Source organism: Nicotiana tomentosiformis, chromosome 3, assembly GCF_000390325.3.
Source record: "Nicotiana tomentosiformis chromosome 3, ASM39032v3, whole genome shotgun sequence".
NCBI classification, from domain to species: Eukaryota; Viridiplantae; Streptophyta; class Magnoliopsida; order Solanales; family Solanaceae; genus Nicotiana; species Nicotiana tomentosiformis.
The window spans coordinates 40,259,951-40,283,670 of NC_090814.1; the positions used below are offsets into that span (position 1 = coordinate 40,259,951).

The following is a 23,720-nucleotide window of genomic DNA, read 5'->3' on the forward strand; positions in this document are numbered from 1 at the left end:
TTCCCGATCTTTTTTTGGATCATAATATAAAATACCACCGGTAATAGTGTTAATTCCCGGTTGAAATTGATTTGACCCGGTACTAAAGTCAGCCTGACTAGGTGCACTTGTCCCCTCAACCAAAGCTTTCATACGAAAATATCTAGCTTTATCTTGAGGGTGTAGCAATATGTGTCTAGTCAAACTTTCCGTCCCCCGACTTCCAACATATTGAAAAACTAACTCTTTGCCACAAGTTTTACACTTAGCCCTATTTTTTTCTCTTAGTTGAGTAAAAAATTGCTAAACAAGAGATGTTTCTGCCCGTTTAGGAGGTTGTCTAGAAAAAGTAGGGGCACTAATAGGAGGGTCAGATGGGGGATCATCTAGATTATTATTAGTTGGATTAACTTCAGGAGCAGGACTAGTGGGTATATCATCATCCGGTTGCGTTTCATCAAAATCTATTTCTTCATCATCATTTTCATCAATAGTTGGATTACCATAAAGAGCATTCATATATTCATGGTTTAATTGTTCACCGGGTGCAATATTATGGCAAAATTGACTCTCGGTAAATTGTAATAAACTATTATCGCTATCAAGAATATGAGGTGTAGGACGGGTAACATGTTTGGGTCGGGGAGCCGAGGGAAGTGGAGGAGGAATATATTGGCCACTAGATTCACCACTCTTCGATTTTCCCTTATTTTTACTAAACATATTTTTTAAGGAATAAGCCATCTTAATTAATCAAGCAAAGTAAATAAAACAAACAAAATTATAATATTAAAACTTAAGAGTTGGAACGAGTTTACCGAATTGACGAACAACTTGTTGGAAATTGATTATCGTAGAAGACTTCAATTCACCAACTTCACAATTGTTTCACAAATTGTAACAATTAAGTAAGCAATAGTAGCAATTATAGAAGTAAATTAGAGAGAGATTGTGATAGATTGATGATTTTGTAAGAAAAAATGAAATAATGATGGGGTATTTATAGTTGAAAATAGGGAAAAAGTGTAATTAAAAAAAGTTTGGGATTAAAACAAAGTTGAGGGGTTAAATGGCTATTTGACAGCCCAACGACATTTTTAAAAAAAAAAAAAAAATAGCCGTCGGGCCCGCTAGGCCCGCTAAGGGACCGGACCGATCCCGATCCGGTTCCGAGCCCTGGCGGGCCAAACGGTCCCGGGCCTGACGGGCCCAAATCATAGGACCGGCTCACAAGACCGGACCAGGCCCACTAAAACTGAATCAAACGGTCCTGACCCGTTTAATCGTTTGGCCCGTTTGGCCCGTTTGGCCCGCGGTCCTGGACCGGCCCACTTGACAGAGTTACTCTAATCTAACATAAACCATAAGGAAAAATCAGAAGAAAGAGATGCCATTCATTTTCAAATTCAAAAAACAAAACCCAAATTAATTATTCTCTCCCTTTTCTTGGGCGGTACGAGCGTATGCACCCCAACCCGACCACTCCCTATCTCTCTCCTAAAGCTTTTCAAACTCGTTTATCTCTCCACAGTTCTCAAACCCTTCAAAGCTCCCCCTCTCTCTCTCTCTCTCTCTCTCTCTCTCTCTAGGGTTTCCCTCTCACCGATCACCCTATAACTCCATTCCATTCCCCGAAGCTCCCACTAAACCACACACTAACATCATCACAATCTTACTCAACTCGATCCGCGTTGACTCACTTCCATGGCGGAAGATTCAGTTGCAGTTCCAGATCCCTCGTCAACCAATACGGCGCCGTTAGGTCACTCAGTGATTCCTATAGTGAACAAGCTCCAAGACATCTTCGCACAGCTCGGTAGTCAGTCCTCCATCGAGCTGCCTCAGGTGGCTGTCGTCGGTAGTCAGAGTAGCGGCAAATCGAGTGTTCTGGAAGCCCTTGTCGGTCGCGATTTCTTGCCTAGGGGTTCTGACATCTGTACTAGGCGCCCGCTCGTTCTGCAGCTTATACAGACCAAACGGAAGCCGGATGGAACTGAAGAGGAATGGGGAGAGTTTTTGCACCTTCCTGGCAAGCGATTCTTTGATTTCAATGAAATTCGTAGGGAGATTCAGGTAATCTGCTGTTATTATCCAGTGTTTCGATTTGTAGAAACTTCCAACGAGGTTATATTGAATGTTCGTATATTGAGCTTGTTTCGATGAAATTCATTGGGAGATTCAGATATAGTGATGAACTGTAGTCTACACCTTGTATAAACTTCCAATGAGGCTTAAAGCAAAATGTTTAAAGTATTACTACTATCTATCATTGTGTTTGAGAAGTCGATGCTGCAACTGCCATGCGAAATCTTATACATTATGACTTAAAATACTAGTTTGTGATTTCTTTATATACTACGCCGATTATTTTAGTGATTTGTATACCTTTATTTTTGCGTGGACTTGAGTAATTTTTTCACATTCCCAATTAATGTTTTTAAAAGCAAAGCAAAAAAGTGACAAGATCCTTTGAGTCTTGACGGGAAAAGTGAGAAGTGAAGTGCTAAAAAATTCAAACATATATGGATTTAGTACTAAATAATCAAATCGCAATTAAAATAACTAGTTTCAACACTCAGTATGCAATGTCGATATTAATCCAACTCTTCAAAGTTGAACTTCAAAGAAATGGCCACTTTTTGTTTGGATAACTTTGTGTGCTATAGTTTGAAGCGCACATTTCTATGAAGCTTCATGGCTTCACCTATGAAGCAATAACTCTTCGCTTTGCGTCGTTTCATCGCTTTAAGCAATGGCATTTAATAACATTGTTCCCAACTGCTAATTCTTTATGATTTGGTTTTAGGTGGAGACAGACCGGGAAGCAGGCATGAATAGAGGTGTTTCAGATAAACAGATACGTTTGAAAATTTTCTCACCGAATGTTCTTGATATTACACTTGTGGATTTGCCGGGCATAACAAAGGTGCCTGTTGGTGATCAGCCTTCTGATATTGAAGCCCGGATCAGAACAATGATAATGTCGTATATTAAACTTCCGAGCTGCTTAATATTGGCTGTAACACCTGCTAATGCTGACTTAGCTAACTCAGATGCTCTTCAGATAGCTGGAAATGCTGATCCTGATGGTATGTTCCTACTATATAGTTTTCTACTAGGTGAGTTTAGATGCTTCTGAGACTCTTTTATATACAAAGGTTTCTTCTTGCAGGGTATCGGACCATTGGTGTAATCACTAAGGTCAGATTGATCGAAAATAGAACTCTTTCCTTTTGTTTGTTATGTTTCTGTATTCTTAATTGGTTTTTCATCAATTGAATTTTCTTTCTAGTTGGACATCATGGATCGGGGCACTGATGCTCGTAACTTTTTACTTGGAAAAGTGATTCCCCTTCGCCTTGGATATGTTGGCGTTGTGAATCGTAGTCAGGAGGTAACATTTCAACTTGAGATTGATAGAAAAATAGTTAAACCTGTCAGCATGTTTTTATTTGCAAATGGGCCATTTAAACTTTTTTCGTAATTTATGATATCATTTCATTCTAATGAACTTCTTCATTTGAGCTCCTCTGGAAATTTCTTTATTATGTTTTGGAGTTTCACTTCATTTGTACCTTTTACTTTCATGACTACTATTTTTATAGGCATGTGATAGGTGTAGAAACCAAAAAAGGATGCTGTCTATTTTCGTCTTTGTAGTGGCATTTCCTATCCGTGCTCTCTAACTAGCACATTTGTGTTCCATTCATTAGCAATTTTCCTTTAGGGCTGTGGTTTCTTTCTTGATAGTGCATGTATTCATCACTCTTGTTTGACTGATATCTTTTGAACCACTTGATGCCTTGACCCATTTTCTAGGTCTCCTCTGCCTTGCCGTAGTTTCAACTTTAGGACAAGAAGTGCTAGCTTTAATTGCTTCACGTGTGATTCCTTTTCTCCTCGGTCCAGAGACAATATGTAGGACTTGTGCCAACAATTCATCAGACTTAGTGAGTCTGGATCACTTACTAATACTAATCTTCAGCATGATACTGCCCTAATTCCAAGAGGCACTATAAGCAGAAAAGCTAAATAAAAGGAAGAATATTATAAAACCTATGCAGTTAATTTCTGTATATCGGTTGATAATATATTGTTATGTATCAAATGCCTTTTAATTGCATACTTACATTCACAGTCTGAAGACGTGCCGCAATTAAGGCCTTATTCTTATGTAGTAACCTGGTCTTTGGCTTCTAACATTTTATTTGCTTGTGTATGATTTTCCTATCTACAGCACATACTATTACTGTTTTTTTATTATTTATTTCATTGCGTAATAAATTATTTTGAGAAATATGATGAAAACACATTAAGTGCTACAACAAAACAGCAAACAGAACAAAAGCTAATGAAGTGTAGAAGGATGTACAAAACGCACAACATTAAGGCTCTTTTGTGGGTAAAAATGGCAATAACATTTTGTTATGATGGTGGTATCCGGGCCAGCTTGTGCTCGCCTCGACTACTCAATCATGTACCTGTTACCTCCCACCAGGTACATGTACCGGGTAAATCTGCCCTTCCAAGACTTACGCCTATGAGAAGAAATCATCTAGCACTTTTTTGTCTCCGTAAGGATTTGAACCCTAGTCTTCTAGGTTTTTATCCATTTCATTGACCACTAGGCCAAACCCTTGGGTGCTTAAAACTGGAGTAGCCATGCAAGCTCTTGGACCCCTTTTGCACGCCCTTCATTGTACCAAAAAGGAAGAAATCTAAGGCATTTTAATTTCAGCTTATGTGTATGCATACCAAGGTCTCCCAAAGCATTTCTCCATCTCTTTACCATGAGGCGATCCAGGTGCCAAAGTCGGTGATGAACAACTTTGTTTCCCCATTGTTTTTGATGAAGTAAGGGAATTTTATAGATGGCATTCAAAAGATACAACAAGTACAGAAGTGAGTACATAGAAGACAGTCAGCTATGAACAAAAAAAGAGCTAAGCAAGACCTAAAGAGCTTAACATGACAATCATTAGGAGCTAAATTGTGCCAACTATACAACCATAGAAGACATCTAGCCTTAAGAATCATAGAAGGAGTTGATAGCCCATCAAAACACCTGCAATTCATTTCTGACCAGACACACCAAAAGATGCAGGCAGGAACCATTTGCCAGATTTTCCTGATGGACTTGTCAACTTTCCAAAGAGACCAGCATTCATAGGCTTCTTTGATGCTCTGTGGCATAACCCAACTGATGCCAAAATAGCAAGGAACATGCACCAGATATCTGCAACAACTGAGCAGTGAAGTAGGAGATGGCTGTTAGTTTCTAAATGCTGAAGAGACATGAAGCAAGTAACAACAGAGATTGGATAGAGAAAGGTGCAGCTAACAGAACGTCAAAGTCAGAGCAGAAGTTCTAAATGAGGCTTCACAGTTATGGAAAACCTGATGTGGAGGAGCTTTTCCAAATGCCTATAAAACCAGTCTGTGGCTCTGGGCTAGGTTAAGTAAAATAGTGTCGAGGAAACAATATATCAAATTTGGGCAACTCTACTTGATAGGCTCTATAGTAGATGTTCATATTTATGTACATATTAGCAGTTCGTCATGTCCATGCATGTTCATATGTATATTTATGTGCTCGAATGGGGGTGGGTACATGACATAAGCACACACTTCAAATACGCACACCCACATTAGCTTATAATCTTCTGAACTGTTTGGCTCAATCAATTTGAAATAGGATATTAGGACGAACCGGAGTATTAAGGATGCACTTGTGGCTGAGGAAAAGTTCTTCCGAAGTCGTCCGGTATGTTAGTACCATCTTTTGTTGTTAGTTCATTTCAGGTCTCTATAATTTAAATGTCTCATGTTCAATCTCTTCTCTGGTGAAGGTATATAGTGATCTTGCTGATCGTTGTGGTGTTCCTCAATTGGCAAAAAAGTTGAACCAGGTAATTAGTGCAGGAATATCAGTAGGTTCTTCATGCAATAAACTATTGGCTTTGTCATATATCTAAAAAGTCTTTGTAGAATTGAATTTCTTTGACATGATGGACACAAAAGCAAGGTTGCGGCAGATACATATGTTTTGGTTAACATTTATACCATGTCTCTCTTAAAATAAAAAGCTTATAGATTTTGATCTGTCGCTTCTTTTCATTTTTAAATTGGAATGGATATTTGAACTGAAAAGGAAAAACGCTGTGTATCTGAAACATCTTTAACTTAAAGCACTTGAAAGTTGAGACACGCTCGCCCTATGATTATAGCAGTACAAAATTCTTGGACATAGGAGTGGTGTGTCTGTTCTGGAGACTGACATGAGAGACGACCATTCTAAAATATCTGCAGTGAGTAGCCCTTATAAACAAAATTCTGTGCTCAGTAGCCTGAGTTGTGCCCTTCCCAGCAAAAATAATTGCATGTAAACCTTGTCCACCGCTTTGCCAAAACAAATCTTAAATCAAAGTGCCTGCTCTTGTTGTTTGTCTTTCAATTTGTGAGTGGGGACATCTTATTTTATTGAAATTTGGATGGTCTTTTAGATAGCTTCTTGTGAGGGGAACGAGGATATTTTCTAATGCAGCTTCATGTATGCGACTTTCCTGTTTCATGCAGATCCTAGTGCAACACATCAAGACAGTTCTTCCAGGATTGAAATCTCGCATTAGTGCTGCACTGGTATCTGTTGCAAAGGAGCATGCCAGCTATGGGGAGATCACAGAGTCAAAGGTATCTTCGGTCATCTTGCTTAACTTTATATGCATATACCTGAGCTATGGCGGGCTTGTTGTGACATTACAACAGAAAGTTTTGATATCAGGTTTTTTCCTGGTAGATTTTCTGTTTCTCATTCAGCGTAGTTTTCTCTTATCCTATGTTAACATTATTATGTATTCCTCCTGAATCTAGGCTGGTATGGGAGCACTCCTGCTGAACATTCTTTCCAAGTATAGTGATGGTAATGTGGCCTCAACTTTGTGAGACTGCTGGTTTGAATAGTATTTATATTTATTATACCTCTAGTCTTTCTTTTTATGAATGTTATTTCTATCATATCAATTGAGCTTTGTCGAATCTCATTGATAGTACAGATTCTTATTTCTCTTATTTTGGGGGGGAACAGCGTTCTCTTCAATGATTGAAGGAAAAAATGAAGAAATGTCAACTTCTGAGCTGTCTGGTGGAGCAAGAATTCATTACATTTTCCAGAGCATATTTGTGAAGAGTTTGGAGGTGCATAATTTTTATATCAACTTGAGAATGCCAAATGATATTCTTTTCTAGTTTGGAGAATTGTTTTGGTAGACCTGATAGTATACATTGAAATGATGTTAATATTATTTGTCTCATGTTGTATGTATGTTTGTTGGGATAAGCCAATTCTGCTTTAGCATATTGTGCTGTTCCAGAGAGGTATCATCACCATCATTATTATTATTATTATTCATCATCATCATCATTAACAACAAATGTCTTCATAAATGGTAAGCGAGTAGTATCCAATTACTATCATAGTTTTCACTCACTGACAAAATGTGGCCTATATCCATAAAAGTAGCAGCTGGAAAAAATTGCCTCCGATTTTGAATTACTTGCTTTAACTCTCTTTTTTATCTTAACCCCAAAACTTATGTACTGTGTCTCTACAGCTGAACTAGAAGTCTCAAATTCTGGGATATTTTCCAACATGTGATTGAGAAAACTGAAAGAAACTTAAGCTTCTTTGCATGAGTATACTGTGTTAGTGAATGTCATTTAAATGGTAGATCAAAATTCATCACTTCTCATCGAACTTCCCCATCTTTTCAGGAGGTAGATCCCTGTGAAGATTTGACTGATGATGACATCCGAACTGCCATTCAAAATGCAACTGGTCCTAAATCTGCTTTATTTGTGCCAGAAGTAAGTTCTAACCGTGAACCATGAGGAGTTCCTTTTATTTTGTGTCAATGGTTGAGTGCTTTCTCCAGTAGTTCCATATAAAATCTGTTCCATTTGGTTGGTCTTGCCCTTCAATTGATGTTTAAATATGTAGGTTCCATTTGAAGTTCTCGTCCGAAGACAAATAGCTCGTCTATTAGATCCAAGTCTTCAGTGTGCAAGATTTATTTATGATGAGCTCATAAAAGTATGCCCTTTTGTTGAGAAATGTCTTTGATTTTTTGGATGTTATGTGTTTGTATCTACCGTTTAACTTTAATTATTTGTTCATAGATGAGCCATCGGTGCATGGTCAATGAATTGCAACGATTTCCTATTTTGAGAAAACGGATGGATGAGGTTATAGGGAACTTTTTGCGGGAAGGCTTGGAACCTTCAGAGACAATGATTGGGCACATTATTGAGATGGAGGTATATGTCGAACCTTTGGCTGACCTATTGTATACTTCCTTGTGCATAAATAGGATTATGTATAAATCATATGTGTGTGTGTGTATACACATGTTGTCATCTTTATTTGTATGTGTTATCAAATGAATTTGCTTGATTTATAGTCCTAACCTACTTTTGGGATTCTTGAGCTATTCTTGGAACCGCCTTTTCTTACTGATCATAATCTATTTCATGATTGCTATACAGTCAGCATCTTAGAAGACACCAGATTTTTTTGGTATCAAAGATCGTATGGTTATCTTAAATAAAAAGTAGCTAATTTAGTTGAAATCAAAAGCATCAATAGCTGTTAACATTTTTAAGTGCATCGGTGGATTATTTTATCATCACTGCATCCATTGTTATAGAATTTGAAAATTTCTTCAACTTAATAATATTTTGCTGTAGATGGATTACATAAACACTTCGCATCCGAATTTTGTTGGGGGGAGTAAAGCGGTGGAGACGGCAATGCAGCATGTCAAGTCCAATAGGATTACTGCACCTGTTCCGAGGCAGAAAGTAAATATTTAATATGCTGTTTCACATACTTCAGCGGATGTTTCTTTCATTTCTCATCTAACTAGTCACGAATTAATGTGTTTATGTCACCACTCAGGATGGAGTAGATTTAGAGAAAGCGCCTGCATCTGAAAGAAGTCTGAAGTCGCGTGCCATTCTTGCTAGACATGCTAATGGAATTGTTCCTGATCAGGTATGACTTTTCTGCACCAGCACCTACAAGCTTGCTTCTCTTCCTAATCTTCCTGCTGGGGAATTAGTTTGGTGTTATTATTTTCTTGAAGACGAATTGAAAGCATTGAGATTGGCCTGATTATTCTGCTACTTGGACTGGAAAAACAGGTTACCCGGCCTGCTGTAGAAGAGAAAACAACAACGTCAGGTATATTTCCATCTGATAACACATGATGTTATGCCTTTTATTTTCTACATGCATTGCAAAACCAGACCCCACTTTGTGGGATTTCACTGGGTTTGTTGTATGCATTGCAAAATGCAAGTTTGTTCGTTACACTTCAGTTCGAATGCCACACTATCTGTTATTTTGCTTCTTTTGTAAATATTCAATTCCTTATCCTGGACTCCCCATTTTGGATCCAATGTTGCATGTTTCTATTGGCGATGTCTTACTTGTGTTCTTCACAATCAGGATCGAATGTTGGTTCAAGCTGGGGGATATCATCAATATTTGGTGGATCAGACAGTCGTACATCTGTCAAAGACAATTCCATTAGTAAGCCATTCAGTGAACCTGTCCAGAGTATGAATCATGCTTTCATCCACTTGAGAGAGGTATATATTTGAAGGCCTCTGTAGTCTATGATTATTAGGTAGTTCAATTTTGATAACCTTACACGTGAAATGCACCATTTTGAAGCCCCCAAGTGTACTAAGGCCGTCAGAAACTCATTCGGATCAGGAGACTATTGAAATTGCTGTCACAAAACTGTTATTAAGGTCATATTATGACATTGTCAGAAAGAACATCGAGGACTCAGTACCTAAAGCAATCATGCACTTTCTGGTAATAATGATATCATGGTTTTCTGTCTTAAATTCCTTTTGCATTGATATTTTGACATCACTTGCTTCCAATAGACTTATGCTAATAATATGAAGGATTTTCTTGTTCCATTTATTGCAGTTTTTTGTAATTTTAGATTGATTATTGCAGATCTTTTGTAATTTTCTATGTTGCTCGGACTCTCCGAAAATGTTATCGGGTGCGTGCCGGATCCTCCAAAAATAGTGTATTTTTGGAGGATCGACACGGGTGCGGCATCATTTTGGAGAGTCCGTGCAACATAGGTAATTTTAGATTGAGTGCTCTATGCCAGGATGTGTTACTTTTTCCGATTTGATTGTGTAACTCTTCCCATAATCTGGTGTATCCTCTTCTATCTTTCTCCTTTGGCAAGGGATTTTTTCTTTTTCAAGTGAAATTCTGAGCACCGTGAGACTTTGCTGTAGCCTATAGGCTATGTTGTGTATATGTATTTTATTTCAGACAAACTGGGGAACAAATAGGAATAGTAAATAGAAGAATTAACCCAAATAGCCGCCCACCCCATCACTTAAACTAAAAATAGCTAGTGAATGTATAATATATGGATAATTTATGTATTACATGTGCATAATTGTGTATAATCAATGTATAATTTATGTATATGGCTAGAAAAAGAAAACAATTAATATGGCCGGCTATTTGTGTAAAGATCCCTAGTAAATAGAAGAATTATTTAGGTTTGAAGGTTGGAAATACTCTTACTTTTTCTGCCAAAAGTAAGAGGCTAACATCAGTGCAACGAACTGTTCGCTTGTTTTATTTGGATATGATGTAGTTGCATCAATGACAAAATAATATATAACACGTGTGTGTGTGTGTGTGTGTCTGTAATGTTTGTTTGTATGTATGCATATTTAGTTCCCCCGTTTTGTTTGATAAGAATGTCGTTTATTTGTTGTTCAGGTCAACCACACAAAAAGAGAACTCCACAATGTGTTTATCAAGAAACTTTACAGGTATTTGAAGAGTGCGAGGAACTCAAGTCTATTTGAAGGCCAAACTTATTACAGACATCTGCTTATTGATCTTTGCAAGGCTTCTTTGCTGAATGAAATACTCACAGAAACAATAACTAATTCTTGATGCTGTTACACACTCTATGCTAATAGTAGAATATTTTTCTCTGCTCAACTGCTTAGATTACTCAAAAATATTATAATGTGTTTTCTGCTTATGGTTTTGTCATGATTCTTATCAGTCTGCTTTACAACATGTCACAGAGACAATCTCCTTGAAGAGATGTTGCAGGAACCGGATGAGATAGCCTTAAAGAGAAAGCGCACTCGTGAGACACTTCGTGTTCTTCAGCAAGCTTTCAAGGTCAGATCTTGGTTCTTTTTTATTCAGAAGATAAATTTTCTGCTGAGCTTTTTCCAAAGAAGTGTTAATTAGTAATAAACCATTGATTTAGCAGGTCTATGTGGCTAATTGTAGTATGGTAGTTAATGTTTGAAGTGTAGATCTTTTTGTGTTCCTTGAAAGTTTTGAAGAAAATTTTCCTATATCAGACTTTCCAGGTTAGCATGGGTGGATGGTCGTTTCTATGATTTACTTATGCTTTTAATTCAATCCAAGTAATCGAGATAAGAAACTAGAGCCAAATTAAACAAAAACATGGACACAACACATGAAGACCCAAAAGTTTTTTAAGAATCAGGGAAGCATTACATAGATGGGGATAACAGTTTCCAGCTTCATCACTGATAAATTCAGATAATTCAACATCATAAAAAATCTCGAAACCTTATACTAAGTGGCATTGGGCCTTTTTAAAGGTTTTACCAAACTCAGTTGCCCCCCACTAGCAGAGTAGTGACAGCTCTTTGCCAGCTTTCATTCCAGTCGCCCTTTTCTTCTTCAAAAGAGATTTTCTTCCCCCGCCCCTCCTCCCCCTTCAACAGTTAGGTTTAGTAGCCAATGAAGATGAATAGTTAGCTATGTTATCTTTTAATTTTGCTCATATGGAAGTTCCTGAAAGTGAAAATATTGTAAAAGTAAAACCAAAACCAATTCCCATAATGAAATTCAGACATTTACATTTGTTGTCCAGAACATAAACTAAAACCAAGTGAAAAAAACTAGACTGTTTTTGATTGAGACACCACCTTAGAAATCAAATCAAAACACTTTCAGAAAATCCAAAATATTTGATAAGCTAAACCACTTTTAATGCAAAGGTTACTTTAGGAATGAGAGTGAGTGGAACACTTTCAAAAGGACCAAAAACAATCGAAATACTTTTTGTTTTCAATAGAACAAAAGGCAACCAAATATATAACAATATCCCGAAAGCTGTTACGTATTACTCCCTCCGTTTCAATTTAGATGAAGTAGTTTGACTTGGCACGGAGTTTAAGAAAAAAAAGAAGACTTTTGAAACTTGTGGTCTTTAAAGCTTAAGGGGTAAAAGCTTTGTGGGGCCATGACATTTGTGTAGTTATAAAAGCTTCTCATTAAGGGTAAAATGGGTAAAATGAAGAGTTTAAAGTTGAATTATTTTCAAATTTAAAATGTGTCATTTATTTTGGAACAGACTAAAAAGGAAAGTACCTCATCTAATTTGAAACGGAGGGATTATCTTTTTTTTCCTTTTTTTTCCATAAGTTATTTTTATCCAGTTGTGCTTAATTTTATTGATGATCAGTTCTACCTATGTTTAATTATCTTCAACACTCCTATATTTTTATGTTTTTTTGTTTAAAATTAAAATGGTCGTTCAAACACATTGTTTTTCAAGACTAAATTAGAAAATCTTTTATGAAAAGCATTTCCAGAAATTGTTGAACCACGTAGTTGCGTTTGGAGGCTTGTAGAGTTTTGAAGGAAAAAAAAGGTTTGTGGAAGTTGAAAATTTGAAAATTTTCACTTCAGATACACATTTAAATAACAACTTCAATCACTTTAACTGGGAAATGACTACTATTTTTATTTTTTTGGCTAATTTTGCTTGAAAGAAAAACTCAAAACAAACACCAATCTCAAAAAACTGCTTGCAAGTGAAGCTGAAAATTTCCATAAACGCCTTCTAATGTTAAAGAAAAAGTGGGTTGGTTTTTACATGGTTCATACACAATCAACTGACGCCTTCTAATGTTAAAGAAAAAGTGGGTTGGTTTTTACATGGTTCATACACAATCAACTGACGCCTTCCCGACATATATTGCAACGTCTCCAATAGCACGCTCTTACTTTGTCTTTTTCCCTTCATAAGTCATCAAATTTGGTGCCTTTACAAGTCTCGTTCATTGTAAAAGGACCTCCATTTTTCCAAAGTCCATTCCTTGAGCCTTCGTTTTTTTCCCCGGAAAGAGTTGTGTCCTTCCAGTATCCAATAAGGTGGCACATGAGTTTTCAAATCCTGAAAAACTAAAAAGATAAAACAAATTGGTGTCAGAACATGTTTGACTGATGGTCAACTGGAGCCCTCAGTTTGGTGCCCCGGTTTCATAGCTAATCTATCTTCTTTACTCTGATGAAAGTAGTGTTTTAGGGAAGCTACTTGTCGATGTAAATTTTGCTAACTGATGAATTTTCTTTGGCGAAAATGTGTCTTCTGGAACAAGTGTCTTTTGGTTTGCAGACATTGGATGAGTTGCCACTTGAAGCTGAGACAGTTGAAAGGGGCTACAGCATGGGTACTGATCCAACGGGCCTACCAAAGATTCATGGTCTTCCGACATCTTCAATGTATACTATAAGCAGTGGTTCAATTGAATCATACACTGCTCCTCCTAAAAACCCAAGATCACGCAAATCATCCCATTCTGGCGAGCTACAGTCACCAATGTATGCTGGTGCAGATTCAAATGGCGGTGGGCGCAATTCTCTCCTTGGTCTTTATCCAACAGTTGATGTATAGGAGATATATCAAATGTGTTGGGTTGCTAGGCATCTGGAACGATCTGGTGCAATGAGGAGACACTATTTTTTTCCTGCTCCAAAGAAGATGATGTTGAGCTGACCATCATTTGGCTCTCCCCAATTCTTTATTTCTATTGTTTATATAGAATGATTGATATTAGAAGCTATACAAAGAATAATAGGAAGTAATCTTCCAAATGATGCGGCTAATATTTTTGTTTCGTTTCGATAAATAGCAAGTTTAGCTCTGGCTGCTCGAATTTTTGCACTTGCCGTACATGTGTTATGAGGAGAGGGAAATGACTGGATTTGTAACTTTGACACGGAGCTTGTAGTACCGTGTAGACTGCAGTTATTTTGGGGAATACTGACTTTTACTAGTCGTTCTAGTGATTTATTTTTCCTAACAGTGGAAAATACCTTAAAATGTTGTAAGAAATTACCTTAATAAAATGCGGCTTTAAATTGCTTTGAAGTCTTGTGGATATGTTTCAATGCTGTTAAATTTTTATTCCTGGCCTAATTCATCGCCTTCAAATGCATTTTCTCAAAGTTTCGAGGGTTGGAATTGTCATTCGTTGGTCTCTTCTTTGTGAGCAGAGCGACAAGCTCCCTTCTTGCTGTAAGATTACTAGTGAAGTGAACCATTTACTGGCTAAGAAGGTTTTGGTTTTGGGGTGCTAGGAAATATGAGGCTGAGCTGATACTTTTTTATTTTTTTTATGTCCATTCCTATTTTTTTTGTAGAGGGTTTAATTATGTGGGCGGTTGGACATAAGAATTGTAAAATACGAAAAAAAGTAAATATTTTTATAAAGTGAATGATATTTGAAAATTAGAGTTGTGTTTGGGCACGAATACAATTTGGACCTGTTTTTGAATTTTTGTGAGTGATTTGAAGTGAAAATTTTGCAAAATAGCTTTTTGGAGTTTTTTAAATTTTTGAAAAATTTCGAAATTCTATTTCAAGTGAAATTTAAAATTTTTATGGACAAACCCCGACTCCCAAAAAGTGATTTTTTTTAAAAAAAGTAAAATTTCTTATGGCCTTAACGGGCCATAAGTATTCGATACCAAGTTTTGGCAGTAGTAAATTCATTAGAGTGGCTGTCGAACTTGTAGATTATTTAAACGTACTTGCCCTTAAAATTCTAAATCCGATAAATCAATTTACTTACCCTGCCTTTTTTTCCCCACCATCACACGCACCTCTGGAAGATAATATATGGTTAATTACAGCAACCTTTCTTGAGGTTTTTCTACCATATTCACTTCTTCTAAATTTTGCACATTGCAAAAATATACTCCTTCCGTCCCAAAAAGAATGATACGTTTTGGATTTCGAGAGTCAATCGAGTTGTTCTTCGACCACGGCCTTTTCATATACCTTTTAAATATTTTGCATTCTAAATTATTGTGACTTATAGTACTTTTATGTAGTTTTTAATGTATAAATTTTATAAAAAATGCCTTAAAAATTCTATGTTCGAAATCATGATCAAAATCAATAAGTTTTACTCTCGAAATTCAAAAAGTATAATCCCTTTTGCGGTGGAGAGAGTATTAATTTTGAGTTGCAAATTAATATTTTTCCTATTTGAATTCGTCAACTTGCTCTTTGGAGTAATACTTATATATTTGAATAAGAACGTTAAAAATGAACGAAGTTTTAAAGGTAGTTTTATTAAGAGAACTTTATACTCTTGGCATGCTGGCTACTACCGTTTGTCCATATCATTTTTTGGTCAAGAAATTACCCACTCATTGAAACCCCCACCTTTCAACCATGACTAACTACACTGTCCTCTTCACCTCGCCACAGAAAAAGGCAGCTCGGTGCATTAAGCTCCCGCTATGCGCGGGGTTCAGGAAAGGATCGGACCATAAGGGTCTATTGTACGCAGTCTTACCCTTCATTTCTGCAAGAGGCTGTTTTTACGATTCGAACCCGTGACCTCCTGGTCACATTGCAGCAACTTTAGGCTAGCCACGGAATGAGACACCCAAATCAGTCTAGTTTTTCTAAGAGAAACATAGTCAAGAACAAAAGTCTTGTCTATCCACATCGCTCACCATCATCTCCACATTTCTTTGTCTAAAATCATCTTTCTACTACATTATTAAACGCCACAAACTCACCAAGAAACCCTACGGCTAACCTCACCAAACCCCATCGACCAGCCACCATTGCTCTGCTTTCTTCTTATAAATTCCACCAACAACCGTCGTGTAAAGACTCATCCCGGTCCTTATCTTAATTATAATATGTGGATAAGTGTATAATCAGTGTGTATGCACTAATGATACACATATTATATATGTATACGGTCGAAATAGATTTTGGCCTTAGCACGTCCGATCGAGTTCGAACGATGATCTATCGAAGTAAGATCCCGAAGGTGGAACAAACTAACCTCGAACCTGGGGAGGCCGATCCGTGTCGAGTTCGATATCATTATCAAGCTCGAATCGAAATCGAAATCGAACCATGATGCAGAGTAGATCTATCATGCTGATAATCCAGAGACCAACCAACATTGACCTCGAATCAATTCGAGGGCTCGAGCCAGGATCGGGCTCGAACCAAGATAAACAGAAGTATTAGCAGGAGAATAAGAAGAGAGAAATAAAGTATTATGAGTAAGATGTGATAAATGGGTGATAACAGTAAATCAAAATATGATATGATGACAGAGTCTATAGTCAAGTGAAAAAAAAAACGAAAAAAAAAAAAACAAGAGGTGACAGGTCTTGAGACAATAAAAGAGTATAGGCCAAAAGTCAGATCTCGAGTCGAAATCAAGCTCAAACCAAAATCGAGGGTTCTAAGCAAGATCGAGCTCGCAGACAAAAGCCGTTGCAATCCCACTAGAGAGAATCTTGGCAGAAATTATGGAAAAACTGACTTATCATGGGTCTCCCACTGAATGTTTATTTTATTTTGCTTAGAGCCAAATTCCTCCACTATAAAAGGGCTTGGTTACCATTTCTGTAAAATAAGTTTTTCTCAGGCTTACATTGTAATAAAAGCGCTATATTCTTCTACAGTAAAGAATCGTTCTTTCAGATTTCTTAGATTGATTCTATTTGTTGAATCCTAAGATTCATTGTTCCTGACAACCTTATCTATTTCGCATTCTCTGCAATCTATATTTACATTTCTATTTATCCTTACATTTTGTGTTAAGTTACGCCACATATCCTCGGAACTACGTATAAATTCAACTATATCCATTTTTCGGGTAAACAGTTTGGCGCCCACCGTGGGGCCGAGGATAACAGTGATTATTTGATACAAATCTGAAAAAATACGCCATTGTGCTTTGCGCTTATTTCCGAAAACATCTTGAATTTCGGATCAGCTACGAATAACCACCAATCAAATGGCTTCACCGATCGATAACGAAGCCGGCCTTTAATATGAAACCAACAACTTGGCACCCGGGGCCGGAAGGCCAATTAACGATGGCACCGAGGCTCGAATCGAAGTACCCGAAATTCGAGCCGAAATACCATTGGATGTCAATTCACAAATAGCTTTGGAGGCGAATCAGCGTTCTGAACCGGAAAGAAGCATTCAGGGCGGTACTTGATCCATAGCCCGAGATACCCAAAATGTGGGGGAAATCGGGGCCAGCTTACGTATGATCTTCGAGATGCTACAAGCCCAACAAGTAGCGATAGCTCAGCTACAGAGCCAAACTCGCGCACAAAGCAGGCCGGATTCCAATCCACTTCGAGAAATCACCCCAGAACAGAGCCCGCCATAGTGAATTCTAACGAGCAAGAATCGGGGACTACTCCCGGAATTACTAAATTGCTCGAGGAACTCACAAAATGAGTCGAAGCCAACGACAAGAGGGTGGAAACGTACCATGCCAGGGTCGATCAAATCACCGGGGCTCCACCAATGATAAAAGGGCTTGATTCGAAAAAATTCATACAAAAGCCTTTTCCGTCGAGTGCGGCGCCGAAGCCAATCCCCAAAAAATTCCGTATGCCCGAAATTCCCAAATATAACGGTACTACCGATCCTAACGAACATGTCACCTCTTACACATGTGCCATAAAAGACAACGATTTGGAGGACGATGAGATCGAATCCGTATTGTTGAAAAAGTTCGGGGAGACCCTCTCGAAGGGAGCGATGATCTGGTACCACAATTTACTGCCGAATTCCATCGATTCTTTTGACATGTTAGCAGATTCGTTCATAAAGGCACATGCTGGTGCCATAAAGGTTGCAACAAGGAAATCAGACCTCTTCAAAGTAAAGCAAATGGAGAATGAAATGCTGAGGGAATTCGTATCCCGATTTCAAATGGAACGCATGGAATTACCTCCGGTCACAGACGATTGGGCCGTACAAGCTTTCACCCAAGGGTTGAACGAGCTAAGTTCGACAGCATCACATCGGCTGAAACAAAATTTGATCGAGTATCCAACGATAACTTGGGCAGATGTACACAACTGATACCAATCAAAAATTGGGGTCGAGGATGATCAGTTGGGATCTCCGTACGGACCCGTTCATTAGAACAGGACAGTTACTAAAAACCAAAAGGAGATCGACAGAGAACAAAGGTCGAACAGAGACCGATATCGACCGTACGTCGCAGATCGGGTGAACAACAGTTCAACACACAATGCAGTTCGGAACAATCGAAGGATTGATCGAGGGAAAAATTCTTGGGGGCCTATGAGTAAAGCGGCTTCGATAAAAATGCCGATCCTATAGAAGCACCTCGATTATCAGAATATAACTTCAGTGTTGGTGCATCCGCTATCAGACGCATCAAAGACACTAAATGGCCTCGACCCATGCAGACCGATCCTGCCCGAAGAAATCCCAATCAAACGTGCGAATATCATGGTACCCATGGCCACAGAACGGAAGATTGCAAGCAACTAAGAGAGGAAATAGCTTGCTTATTTAACAAAGGGCACCTTCGGGAATTTTTGAGTGATAGGGCGAAGAACCATTTTAAAAACAGGGATTTCAGCAAGCAAAACGAGCAAGAAGAACCGCAGCACGTCATCCACATGATCATCGGCGACATCGATACCCCTCAGGGACCAGTGCTTAAACGTACTAAAACATCGATGGTGAGGGAAAAGCGATCTCGGACTCAAGATTATGCACCCATGGGGACTTTGTCCTTTGACGATGAAGATGCAGAAGGGGTCATCCAACCTCATAACGACACACTGATAATATCCGTACTCATGAATAAAACTAAAATTAAGCATGTGTTAATCGATCCAGGTAGCTCGGCCAACATCATCCGATTGAAGGTAGTAGAGCAGCTCGGCCTACAGGATCAGATCGTACCCGCAACTCTGGTTCTAAACGGGTTCAATATGGCACGTGAAACCACCAAAGGTGAGATAACCCTACCAATAAACATGGTCGGAACCATCCAGGAAACAAAGTTTCATGTGATCGAAGGCGATATGAGATATAACGCCCTTTTCGGAAGGCCATGGATCCACAACATGAGAGCTGTACCTTCGACCCTACACCAGGCCCTCAAATTCCCGACATCGAGATGTGTCAAAACGGTGTACGGAGAACAATCAGCCGCAAAGGAAATGTTCGCCGTTGATGAAGCTAAACCAATGTCCTCACTTTCGCTGATAAAAGGATCAGGCCCGGAAGGAGAACGGGACACCAAATAGCATTCACAGACACCGGCTTCAACCCAGCCAGACAACCAGAAAATCGAAGAGGATGATGATCAAAAGGTCCCTCGATCTTTTGTGATTCCCGATGACTCTGACGCCACCAAATCAACAATCGAGGAGCTAGAGCAAGTCACATTAATCGAGCACTGGCCCGAGCGAAAGGTATACTTGGGAACGGGGTTGAGTCCCGAACTCAGGAAGAAACTCGTTCAATTTCTTATCGATAACATCGATTGTTTTGCCTGGTCCCATTTAGATATAACAGGGATCCCGTCAGACATAACGACGCATCGGCTAAGTTTGGACCCCAGGTTCAGACCGGTGAAGCAAAAGAGAAGACCCCAGTCCGAGAGAAAGCACGCATTCATAAAGGACGAGGTAACCAAACTTCTCAAAGTAGGGTCCATTCGGGAGGTGAAATATCCCGAATGGCTAGCCAACGTAGTTGTAGTCCCTAAAAAAGGGAACAAACTTAGAATGTGTGTGGACTATAAGGATTTGAACAAAGCATGCCCCAAAGATTCCTTTCCGCTGCCCAACATCGATCGCATGATCGATGGCATGGCCGGCCACGAGATCCTCACTTTTCTCGATGCCTATTCCGGGTATAATCAAATCCAAATGAACCCGGAGGACCAGGAAAAGACTTCATTTGTCACTAAATATGGAACGTATTGTTATAATGTGATGCCCTTCGGGCTAAAAAATGCAGGGGCTACTTACCAACGCCTAGTAAATAAAATGTTCGAAGAACAAATAGGAAAATCAATGGAAGTTTATATTGATGACATGCTAGTTAAATCCCGGCGCGCAGAGGACCATTTGACCCATTTGCAGGAAACGTTCGAAATTTTGAGGAAATACAACATGAAGCTCAATCCCGAAAAATGTGCTTTTGGGGTCGGTTCGGGCAAGTTCCTCGACTTCATGGTGTCACATCGAGGAATAGAGATTAACCCCTATAAAATCAAGGCCATCGAAGACATCATCGTTGTGGACAGCGTGAAGGCCGTACAAAGGCTAACAGGCCGGATTGCAGCCTTAGGCCGGTTCATTTCAAGATCATCTGACCGAAGTCACACATTTTTCTCTCTACTCAAAAAGAAGAACGATTTTGCTTGGACCCCGGAGTGCCAACAAGCATTAGAGGAACTAAAGCGATATTTATCAAGCCCACCACTACTTCACAATCCAAAAACAGACGAAAAACTTTGTTTGTACTTGGCAGTATCGGAAGTCACCGTAAGCGGTGTCCTAGTTCGAGAAGAGCAAGGTACGCAATTCCCCGTTTATTATATGAGTCGAACCTTAGGAGAAGCGGAAACTAGATATCCGCTCCTAGAAAAATTGGCACTTGCACTGATAAGCGCCTCAAGAAAGTTAAGGCCGTACTTTCAATGTCATCCCATATGTGTGTTAACCACTTACCCGCTTCGTAATATTTTGCACAAACCCGAGTTATCAGGCCGACTGGCCAAATGGGCCGTCGAACTCAGTGGGTACAATATCGAATATCAACCCTGTACGACCATCAAGTCTCAAATTTTAGCAGACTTTGTGACCGATTTCACGCCAACCTTCGTACCCGAAGTCGAAAAAGAACTCCTGTTGAAATTAGGTACATCATCGGGGGTATAGATCCTTTTTACGGACGGGGCTTCGAACGTGAAAGGGTCCGAGCTGGGCATAGTTTTGAAACCACCCACGGGTGACACTATTAGGCAATCTATTAAAACTATCAGGTTGACTAATAACGAGGCCGAGTATGAAGCCATGGTTGCAGGTCTCGAGCTAGCTAAAAACTTGGGAGCAGAAGTCATTGAAGCCAATTGCGACTCCGAGTCAAGTAAACAAAACCTTTGAAGTTCGAGAAGGTAGAATGCAAAGGTATTTAGATAAACTGCTTGTCACTTTGCACCATTTCAAACAATGGACTTTACGGCATGTACCACGGGAACAGAATAATGAGGCCGATGCACTTGCGAATTTGGGGTCGTCGGTCGAGGTAGATGACTCAGGCTCGGGGAATGTTGTTCAACTTTCGAGATCGGTAATCGAAGAAGGTCACGCCGAAATAAATTCTACAAGCTTAACCTGGGATTGGAGAAACAAGTATATTGAATACTTGAAGAGCGGAAAGCTCCCATCGGACCCTAAAGATTCCAGAACCCTACGGACTAAAGCTGCTCGATTCACGTTGGCTTCGGACGGAACGCTGTACCGAAGAACATTCGATGGACCGTTGGCAGTATGCTTGGGTCCGGGAGATACCGATTACATCCTACGGGAAGTGCACGAGGGTACTTGCGGGAATCACTCTGGAGCCGATGCATTAGTTCGAAAAATAATCAGAGCAGGGTATTATTGGATCGATATGGGCAAAGATGCGAAGGAATTTGTTTGTAAATGTGACAAATGTCAAAGGTTTGCACCGATGATCCACCAACCCGGAGAGAAACTCCACTCAGTCCTATCCCCATGGCCGTTCATGAAGTGGGGAATGGATATCGTCGGCCCTCTGCCATCGACCCCAGGTAAAGCCAAATTCATTTTATTTATGACTGACTATTTTTCTAAATGGGTTGAAGCACAGGCGTTCGAGAAAATAAGAGAGAAAGAAGTTATAGACTTTATTTGGGATCATATCATATGCCGATTCGGGATACCCGCCGAAATAGTGTGTGACAATGGAAAACAATTTGTTGGCAGCAAAGTAACAAGATTCCTTGAAGACCACAAGATAAGAAGGATACTATCGACGCCATACCACCCCAGTGGGAATGGACAGGCCGAATCAACGAACAAAGCTGTCATTCAAAACTTAAAGAAGAGGTTGAACGACGCTAAAGGGAAATGGAGAGAAATTCTGCCCGAAGTCCTTTGGGCATATCGGACGACGTCAAAATCCAGTACGGGGGCGACCTCATTCTCCTTAGTATATGGGTCCGAAGCATTGATACCAGTCGAAGTTGGTGAACCCAGAGCCAGATTTTGATTCGCGATGGAAGAATCAAATAACGAGGCTATGAATACCAGCCTCGAACTATCGGACGAAAGACGAGAAGCTGCTCTCGTCCAATTGGCCGGCCAAAAGCAGCGAATCGAAAGATATTATAATCGAAGAACCAAGCTCCACCATTTCAAGCCTGGGGACTTAGTGTTAATAAATATTACCACCAATACCCGAAATCCGAACGAAGGAAAACTAGGACCAAATTGGGAAGGACCATATCAGGTGCTCGAGAACATCGGAAAGGGATCGTACAGACTCGGCATTATAAACGACAAACAACTATCAAGCCGCTGGAATGTATCACATCTAAAATGGTACTACTGCTAAGGTACGACCTTTCCATATTCGTTTATATTTCAAAACTGACCCTTGCAGAAGTCCGAATAAGGGCTAAGATGGATCTCTCGCTTGAAAGCACGCGTTGCACTCTTTTTCCCTTAGACCGATTTTATCCCAAATGGGTTTTTTAGCAAAGTTTTTAATGAGGCAACCATTGACCGTGAAATATTTACAACAATATCCGAGGCCTCACAAGAGAGTTATTTCACAACAACAGGGTTCCAATAGGAAATATTGTAAGATCCAAATGGTCGAAGCGAACCATGCTAATATAGATTGGCCCGAATCCAGGCATGTAATAACATGCGAAGAAAGTTCTCTTATTTATCGGCATCTTATATCCAAGGAAAATTCCTCTATTTTGAGATTTATTATGCAATCAAAATTAAGATAAACTCGACCACTAATCCTACGGGCTACTTTTATTTCGAGTTCGAGCAAACACTCACTCGACTATTACGCCTACGGACTACATTACTTCGAGTTTGAATCATTCACTCGACTAAGCCTACGGGCTACTTTTATTTTGAGTTCGAGCAAACACTCACTCGACCATTATGCCTACGAGCTACATTACTTCGAGTTCGAATCATTCACTCGACTAAGCCTACGGGCTACTTTTATTTCGAGTTCGAGCAAACACTCACTCGACCATTATGCCTACGGGCTACATTACTTCGAGTTCGAATCATTCACTCGACTAAGCCTACGAGCTACTTTTATTTCGAGTTCGAGCAAATACTCACTCGACCATTACGCCTACGAGCTACTTTTATTTCGAGTTTGAGCAAATACTCACTCGACCATTACGCCTACGGGCTACATTACTTCGAGTTCAAATCATTCACTCGACTAAGCCTACGAGCTACTTTTATTTCGAGTTCGAGCAAACACTCACTCGACCATTACGCCTACGGGCTA

General features: G+C 39.3%; 1 protein-coding gene across 1 annotated transcript; it reads left to right on the forward strand.

Annotated features, from left to right (window-relative positions):
• Positions 1-1,534: 1,534 nt before the first annotated feature.
• On the forward strand, positions 1,535-14,237 carry LOC104095392 (dynamin-related protein 3A-like). Its single transcript, XM_009601519.4, has 20 exons — positions 1,535-2,052; positions 2,786-3,068; positions 3,152-3,180; positions 3,272-3,373; positions 5,675-5,743; positions 5,829-5,888; positions 6,556-6,669; positions 6,850-6,898; positions 7,064-7,173; positions 7,750-7,842; positions 7,976-8,068; positions 8,155-8,292; positions 8,722-8,835; positions 8,933-9,028; positions 9,178-9,217; positions 9,485-9,627; positions 9,713-9,859; positions 10,805-10,857; positions 11,122-11,221; positions 13,482-14,237. Exons 1-20 carry the CDS (start codon positions 1,684-1,686, stop codon positions 13,758-13,760), a joined length of 2,481 nt encoding a protein of 826 aa, XP_009599814.1. The 5' UTR covers positions 1,535-1,683; the 3' UTR covers positions 13,761-14,237.
• Positions 14,238-23,720: the final 9,483 nt, after the last annotated feature.

Bases quoted from the DNA above. Each gene is read 5' to 3' on its own strand.
- LOC104095392 (XM_009601519.4), top strand. From the start codon at position 1,684: ATGGCGGAAGATTCAGTTGCAGTTCCAGATCCCTCGTCAACCAATACG. The intron at 7,843-7,975 runs GTAAGTTCTAAC...TTAAATATGTAG, and splicing joins CTGCTTTATTTGTGCCAGAA to GTTCCATTTGAAGTTCTCGT. The intron at 9,628-9,712 runs GTATATATTTGA...ACCATTTTGAAG, and splicing joins CTTTCATCCACTTGAGAGAG to CCCCCAAGTGTACTAAGGCC.